The sequence below is a fragment of the Macaca thibetana genome, chromosome 1, assembly GCF_024542745.1.
Source record: "Macaca thibetana thibetana isolate TM-01 chromosome 1, ASM2454274v1, whole genome shotgun sequence".
NCBI classification, from domain to species: Eukaryota; Metazoa; Chordata; class Mammalia; order Primates; family Cercopithecidae; genus Macaca; species Macaca thibetana.
Genome location: NC_065578.1, coordinates 129,274,691 through 129,282,762, shown reverse-complemented (window position 1 = coordinate 129,282,762; position 8,072 = coordinate 129,274,691). Strand labels below are relative to the sequence as shown.

At 53.7% G+C, this 8,072-nt stretch overlaps 1 protein-coding gene across 1 annotated transcript; it reads left to right on the top strand.

Annotated features, from left to right (window-relative positions):
- Positions 1-274: 274 nt before the first annotated feature.
- On the top strand, positions 275-5,882 carry CRABP2 (cellular retinoic acid binding protein 2). The gene is made up of 4 exons (XM_050779030.1): positions 275-571; positions 4,421-4,599; positions 4,818-4,934; positions 5,409-5,882. The coding sequence occupies exons 1-4, from the start codon at positions 502-504 to the stop codon at positions 5,457-5,459; spliced, it is 417 nt and encodes a 138-aa protein (XP_050634987.1). The 5' UTR covers positions 275-501; the 3' UTR covers positions 5,460-5,882.
- The last annotated feature ends 2,190 nt before the right edge of the window (positions 5,883-8,072 follow it).

The following is an 8,072-nucleotide window of genomic DNA, read 5'->3' as shown; positions in this document are numbered from 1 at the left end:
TGCACCGAGTCAGGTTGGCGATGGGTGGCGAACAGGCGAGACGTGAGGAACTCTGGTGGGGGACAGCCATACACGAGCCCTGAGCATCTGCGCCCGCAGCTGGCTCCCCGCGCCTAGGCGGACAGCGCAATTCAAGTGCAGGCTTTGCGTCCGCTTCCCCATCCACTCCCTAGAGCAGGAGAAGGCTATCTCGGTCCCCAGAGAAGCCTGGACCCACACACCGGCTAGATCCAGAGGTTGGTGGCGGGGGCGCAGGGCCCCCCCAAGTGGGGGAGGGGGCGGAGCGGAAGGCGGGGCCACTTCAATCCTGGGCAGGGGCGGTTCCGCACAGGGTATAAAAGCTGTCCGCGCGGGAGCCCAGGCCAGCTTTGGGGTTGTCCCTGGTCGTATCTTGGTTCCTGAACCTCACGACTCGGCGACGGCGACGTCTCTTTTGACTAAAAGACAGTGTCCAGTGCTCCAGCCTAGGGGTCTAAGGGGACCGCCACCCGCGCCGCCACCATGCCCAACTTCTCTGGCAATTGGAAAATCATCCGATCGGAAAACTTCGAGGATTTGCTCAAAGTACTGGGTAAGGAAATGTTCGAGGGCCCAGGTGGGGCAAGGGGGGCTCTGGAGTCCTCGAAGGTGGGGATGAAAAAGAAAGCGGGACCACAGGGCGTGAGACACTGGGCGCCTGCATCACTGAAAAACGTGCCAGGCGTCCGGGTCCCGGGGCGCTGGGCACGACGCCTAAATCCCGCTTTCTCCTGCGGGGGCCCACCGGTGCCAGCACTGCGGTGACTCACAGCCTGTGAATCACGTAGAAACCAGAAGCGCGAGGTTGGCCTCTGGGGGAAGGGGAGGCTGGCCTCAGCGGCCGGACTCGGCGAGCCGAGGCACCTGGCTGTCCGCAGTTCAGAAGCTGCAGGCTGGTGGAGCCACGAACCCTGCATCCAGACTGGGAGCCCGGTTCCCTAACCTGCCCAGCCGCTCCGACACATTCCAATCTCCTTCCCGGTGCCCCCCTCGGTAACCCAATCCCCAGAGCAGGCTCATTACCCCTAGGCGCCCAGCTCTGCCTACCAGGTGATCTGCCGCCCCAGCGCCCCCTGAGCTCCCCTTTCCTTCCCGTCTGCACTTTCCACTCTACTCTCCCTACCCCCCATCTGTGAGACAAGTATTTTACTACAACGAGCAGCTCCAGAGTTCTAAAATCGCTAGGGATAATTATCACTTTCTTGGATTTCAACAAATGGTTTCGTGTGAAACCCCAATCCCACATTTCCAAAAATCTAGGTTCCCACCTCCCTCCACACACCATAGATCAGCTGCAGCCCAACTGGGTGTGTTGGTCAAAGGTGGGGAAAACAAAGTCAATCCAGACTGCCCTTCCCACTTTCCCAGCCCACTTTCTGTGTGCTCTCTGGGCCAACTGGGCTAGACATCTGGGGCTCTGGGGGAGAGATGGACGATAGTTAAGGACCCCAGTCACTGGGAGCGTAAGGACAGGCCTGCTGCCTTCAATTCCTGCACTGAACAGAGAGAGGGTAGTTGGGCTGGGCTGGGCAAGGGGGTAGGGAGGGAGGGCACCCTGGACTATAGGAGTGAGATTGGATCTAAGAAGGGTCTGGAATGTTGCAGAGAGAGCAGGAATCTCCATCATTCCTTGCTGTTGGTTCTTCCTGCGATCTAACCACAATACTTCTTGGAGTCATATCAGTCTTTCTCGCTCTGTCCTTGCTGAACTTAAAAATGAAAAGATAGAAGTTTTCTCTTTGGAAAGCCTACATGCCACTCCCTCCTCATCTTCTCTGGATTCTGGCTCCTGTCCCCAGTGGATGAGGTGGTGGCCTGGCACACCCCCAGGTCCCAGCTGAAGAGTAAGATTCAAGGCCCCAATCCTGCTGTCTGTCTTCAGTCTGTTTGTCCTCTCTGCAGGGTCTCTCTGAGCCACGTGCCCTCCTCAGGCCCTGCAGGGGGGAGATTAAAAACAGATCCATTAGACAAACACAGTCCTGAGCCAGTCAAGGCCGGCTGAGCTGGGCCCCCAGCTCCACAGGCACCAGGGGCTTGCTGAAGGGATGTCTCCTCTGAACTCAGCCTTACTTCTGCAGGAACTTCGGTCCTGGCACAGCCCTCTTAGCTCTAGTCAAGGGTCCATCTCAATAAGACTTGGGGACCTCAGTCATGTCTCCCTAGACCCAAGTGTTCAGCAGCCAACCATGGGGTCCTGGGCTCCCCAGGGACAAGACTTCCTCTCTCCCTCTCTCTTCTGTTTGGAGTAGGGTAGCTATGCTTTGGCGCTGAGGGGAAAGAGGATTTGTTTCTCTAGGAACCCAGGTCTGGAGGAGGGCCAGGGAGTTGGCCGGATCAGGGGCAGGGAAATCCTGCTGCCTGGCGGAGGGCCCTTTCACCCCCACCTAGTGCATCCCTGGCTATACTCCAGGACAGGGCGGCAGATCAGGCCAGGTGAGGTGGGTGCGTGGAGCTTAGACCTGGAGCCCATCCAGAGAGGCCCCCTGCTCTGCACATCTTCCTTTCAGAGGGGTGCTGTCTCCTATCTCCCCCACTTTGGTTAATAACTGGGGAGCAGAGAGAAGGGGTCCAATCTGGGCTGGGATATGGAGGTGCACAGAGAGTCTGAACTCACAGAGGCTGAATGAGATAGCCAGACCCTGTGAGGGGAGTGGGGGGTCCTGAAGTAGGGGACACATCACACAGAGCGGGGAGGGCAGGCTCCTTTTCTACCCCTTCTTCTCACGGCAGAGGGGGTTCCCTTGAGGGGACAGGGATATGGGAGTCTTCCAGAAGGGCAGATGAGCACGGTGCCTAATGAAGGGAGCTTTGTCTGAACCCCAGCTTTTTTTTTTCCTTTTTTTTTTTTTTTTTTTTTTTTTTTTTTTTTTTTAGTGGTGGGATCTCACTATGTTGCTCAGTCTGGTCTCAAACTTCTAGGCTTAAGCAATCCTCCTGCCTTGGCCTCCCAAAGTGCTGGGATTACAGGCATGAGCCATGGCACCTGACCCTTTGCCTTCCTTTTATCAGTAAAAATAATACCAACAATAATAGCTACTGTTTCCTGAAAACTTAAGCATATGCCTGGCACTGTGTGTGCTGAGTCCTAAACACATACCATTCCGATTGGCTTTTTTTTTTTTTTTTTTTTTGAGACAGAGTTTTGCTCTTTTTGCCCAGGCTGGAGAGCAATGGCACAATCTTGACCCACCACAACCTCTGCCTCTAGATTCAAGTGATTCTCTTGCCTCAGCCTCATGAGTAGCTGGGATTACAGGCATGTGCCTCCATGCCCAGCTAATTTTGTGTTTTTAGTAGAGATGGGGTTTCTCCACATTGGTTAGGCTGGTCTCAAACTCCCAATCTCAGATGATCCACCCACCTCGGCCTCCCAAAGTGTTGGGGTTACAGGCGTGAGCCACTGCTCCTGGACATTTTTTGTTTTGTTTTGTTTTGTTTTTGAGGCAGAGTCTTACTCTGTCTCCCAGGCTGGAGTGCAGTGGCATGATCTCGGTTCACTACAACGCTCAAACAATCCACCTGCCTTGGCCTCAAAAACTGCTGGGATTATAGGTGTGAGCCACTGTACCCAACCTTGATTGGCTTTTTAAGAAGCTGTTATTTTCATTTTACAATTGAGGAATCTAAGGCTCAGGGTGGTTAAGCCATTTGCTCAGGGTCACCCAGCCTGTAAGGGGGCTGAGCCAGGAGGAAATCACAGCCTAATGACCTTACTCCAAAGCCTCTGTCTTCCCAGGCTGCTGACCATTCTGTAGAGGGAAGTGGCTGCCCCTGCCCTCTTTCGTTGCTGGGAATCTCTGCTCCTCATTTTTGAATGGGGCAGAAATTGGGCAAATGAAGACCTATCTAGCACTAGATAGGGTGGGTAGATAGGGCAGAGAGGGAAATGGCTCCTACTTCCCAGGACATGAGTAATGGGGCCTGGCCTGTGCTTGGCCAGGGGTACAGACCCAGTGACTCCGATGAGCTGCCAACAGGGTAGACAAAAGGCCAAAAGTGAAGTAAACAGAGACAACCAGAGCCGGTAGCAGGATGTTTCTTGGGCAGGGGGCTGGGGAGAAGCTGCCCCTGGACATTCCAGGACTGAAGAGCTGAGACATGGGGAGCCGAATCCAGGCCTGCTAACTCAATAAGGTGGGGCCACAGCTGGGAACAGGACCCCCAGGGGCAGGCCACTGCCTCTCTCCCTCTCCTCCCTAAACCCCCTCATCTTTCAGGGCTGCACTGCCTGCCATCTCCTTCAAGGCACTTTCCTAGACACCCAGGCACCAGGCAGATGCAGCCCCCAACACACCCACCCCAAGCAAGTCACAAATCAGTCTGCTCCAACTGTCTCATGGGGAGGGTGTGAGAGAGGTGCCCAAAGCCCCCCAAAAGGTGAGCCTCTCCACTCTCCCCACAGGGGTGAATGTGATGCTGAGGAAGATTGCTGTGGCTGCAGCGTCCAAGCCAGCAGTGGAGATCAAACAGGAGGGAGACACTTTCTACATCAAAACCTCCACCACCGTGCGCACCACAGAGATTAACTTCAAGGTTGGGGAGGAGTTTGAGGAGCAGACTGTGGATGGGAGGCCCTGTAAGGTGAGTGCCAAGAGGGGCTTCAGGGTCATGGCATCATTGCCCTGCCTCTCAACCTACCATTTTCCAGGCTAGCAGTTAACTCCTAGCTTCTCTCTGTTCCCACTAGGGAAAGTCCTTAAGTAGTGGTGGGGGCTAGAAAGGGGCTCTCTCTCCCTTATCCCTGTCACTGCATTGTGCCTGCTATGGGCCCAGCTTACTTGGCCACCTGTCTTTTGCAGAGCTTGGTGAAATGGGAGAGCGAGAATAAAATGGTCTGTGAGCAGAAGCTCCTGAAGGGAGAGGGCCCCAAGACCTCGTGGACCAGAGAACTGACCAATGATGGGGAGCTGATCCTGGTAAGTCCTGGCTCCTCCCCACTAATAGCAAACCCAGCCCTAGATAAATTCCGAGATTCTCTGGGAGACCCCAGGGTGCGGGAGACTCAAGAACAACCATGGCTTGACTCCGCACCCTCCTGATGGGACTGCTTGGACAGAACTAAAGTGTCCCTATGCCATACAGTGCCCTGTGTGAATTAGAAATGGTTGTTGTTCCTTTTATGCAAAGCAAAGGGCATGTACTGGGGCGTCCCAGCAGTTCTCCAGGGAGATCTTCCTGGCTTGAGGAGGAGGACAGGCCCCGGGGGCTCTATTGCCGTCCTCCCTCCAGTGATACCTGGGTATTCTGGGACCAGCTCCTATCTATTGGTCTTGAGCCAAGAAGCAGGTTTGGACCTGGAGGCCAAGCAGAGTACCTCCATTCAACCCTCCCCTCCAAAGCCACAGGACCCCAGGGGCCTCTCAGGCTAACAACTACTTCTGTCCTTCCAGACCATGACGGCAGATGATGTTGTGTGCACCAGGGTCTACGTCCGAGAGTGAGTGACCACGGGTAGAATGGCGGCCAGAGCCCACCACTGGCCAGGCTCACCGCCCTGCTTCACTGCCCCCTCCCTCCCACTCCCTTCTTCTAGGATAGTGCTCCCCTTACCCCAGTCACTTCTAGGGGTCACTGGGATGCCTCTTGCAAGGTCTTGCTTTCTTTGACCTCTTCTCTCCTCCCATATACACCAACAAAGAGGAATGGCTTGCAAGAGCCCAGATCACCCATTCCGGGTTCACTCCCTGCCTCCCCAAGTCAGCAGTCCTAGCCCCAAACCAGGCCAGAGCAGGGTCTCTCTAAAGGAGACCTGAGGGCCTGAGCAGGAAAGACTGGCCCTCTGGCTTCTACCCTTTGTCCCCGTAGCCTATACAGTTTAGAATATTTATTTGTTAATTTTATTAAAATGTTTTAAAAAAATAAAACTTGTCTCTGGCTCATTGGGCAGGGGGTAGATAAGTCACCTGAGTTCAACCTTGCCTCTGAAATGTAGTGTGGGAAAGACTTGTGTTTCTACAGCATGGAACTGAGTTACACGACAGGAGGGAACAGTCCTTCTGGTCACCCTGCTAACCACCACCCCTTCATTTGCTGCTGAATCCACCAGCCTCACCTCTGCATTCCCTCCTCCAAGGTCCCTCCTTGGTGTCCTGCTCTGGCCTCCAAGGTCACCAGGGTCTCCTCCTCCTGACCTCTCAGCTGGGGCACTGGGCTCTGAGGAGCTGACTCCCGCCTTCTCCCATGTTTTCCATTATGGTGACAGTTTCCGCCGCCTCCTCCAACTGTTGCTTGCCTCTCCAACTTCAGCCCATAGATGACCCCAGGCCTGGCCTTGGCCTCCCACATGGTTCCAGATGAGCTCATCAACACCCACAAGCTGGCCTTGCAGCTGCCTGGGCCTCTGGGTGAGAGGTCTCATCCTGCCTGTCAGCCCTTTGTGTCCGAGACAAGCCATCTCTGCTACCATCCTTCCTCCCTGCCTCAATCTCCCACATGCCCTTCTGCCTCTGGCTTCTAAATCTTCCAGGTCCCTTGGATCCTCCTCCAACCCTCTCCCTGAGCCTCCACACTCAGGTCTACACCAGATCTCAAACTCCTGGGCTCAAGCGATCCTCCTGCCTCAACCTCTCAAAATGGTTGGATTGCAAGCCACCGTACTCAGCCAGTTGTTCTGTGTTTTTAAAACACAAAATAATGTAATTTAATGGCTTATGTACTAGGAAGCTCCAGCTGGGTCTGGCTTCAGGTATGGTTGGATCCATAGTTTCAATGATGGTCATCAACCTCTCCCTGTCCATACATCCTGCTCATCTGTTTCTCTCTCTCTCTCTCTTTTTTTTTTTTTTTTTTTTTTTTGAGACGGAGTCTCTCTCTGTTGCCCAGGCTGGAGTGCAGTGGTGGAATCTCGGCTCACTGCAAGCTCCGCCTCCCAGGTTCACGCCATTCTCCTGACTCAGCCTCCTGAGTAGCTGAGACTACAGGTGCCCGCCACCACACCCAGCTACTTTTTGTATTTTTAGTAGAGACGGGGTTTCACTTTGTTAGCCAGGATGGTCTCGATTTCCTGACCTCGTGATCCACCTGCCTCGGTCTCCCAAAGTGCTGGGATTACAGGTGTGAGCCACCGCACCCGGCCTTTTTTTTTTTTTGAAACGGAGTCTCACTCTGTCACCCAGGCTGGAGTGCAATGGTGCAATCTTGGCTCACTGCAACCTCTGCCTCCCAGGTTCAAGTGATTCTTCTGCCTCGGCCTCCCAAGTGGCTGGGATTACAGGCACGAACCACCACATCCAACTAATTTTTGTATTTTTAGTAGAGACAAGGTTTCACCATGTTGGTCAGGCTGGTCTTGAACTCTTGACCTCAGGTGATCCACCCGCCTCGGCCTCCCAAAGTGCTGGGATTACACGCGTGAGCCACTGCGCCGGACCTCATCTGTTTCTTTTGTGTATCAGTCACATTCAATCCTGTCACATGGTTTTCTCCGAGTCATGGGAAATTGCCTTCAGATGCCCTAAGCTTACATAGTTACAGTTTGAGATCCAAAAAAAAAAAAAAAAGAGAGAGAGAGAGACCCAGGTCCCTATCTTCTACATTCCAAGACTCAACTCTGTTCTGCTTTGGTCACATGACCATCCTTTGGACTAGGTGCTGTTGGGACAGGTGGGGCACTGTGACAATCCCTCAATCCTAAGGAATGGGAAGGGACAGTTTTCCAGTGAAGAGGGTCACCATGAGTCTCAGGTTTCTAATCCATATCATAGCAATTCTAAGTAATACCTCACTGGGTTGTTACAAGAGTTAAGTAAAATAAGTCACATTCAGCACATAGCACTTAGCCACAGGAAGCCCTCAGAGGTGATGGTCCTGTCTCTCACCCACCCTCTACAGTTCTGCCAGGGGATTCTTCTACAACAAAACTTTCATTATGTCAGTGCCCTGTTTAAAAAACAACCAAATAAAAACTCACCTTAACTGCAGCCCTTTCTTTTGCCCAGAATAAAATCCAAAGCAGTACTGGAGGCTCTTTAAGCCATGGCCCCTCCCCTTGCCACATCTGCTCCTCTGAGAAGGACCCACTGCATGGTTTGTCGTCCTCTGCCCACGTGCACCCA

Bases quoted from the DNA above. Each gene is read 5' to 3' on its own strand.
- CRABP2 (XM_050779030.1), top strand. From the start codon at position 502: ATGCCCAACTTCTCTGGCAATTGGAAAATCATCCGATCGGAAAACTTC. The intron at 572-4,420 runs GTAAGGAAATGT...CTCTCCCCACAG, and splicing joins GGATTTGCTCAAAGTACTGG to GGGTGAATGTGATGCTGAGG. The intron at 4,600-4,817 runs GTGAGTGCCAAG...TGTCTTTTGCAG, and splicing joins TGGATGGGAGGCCCTGTAAG to AGCTTGGTGAAATGGGAGAG.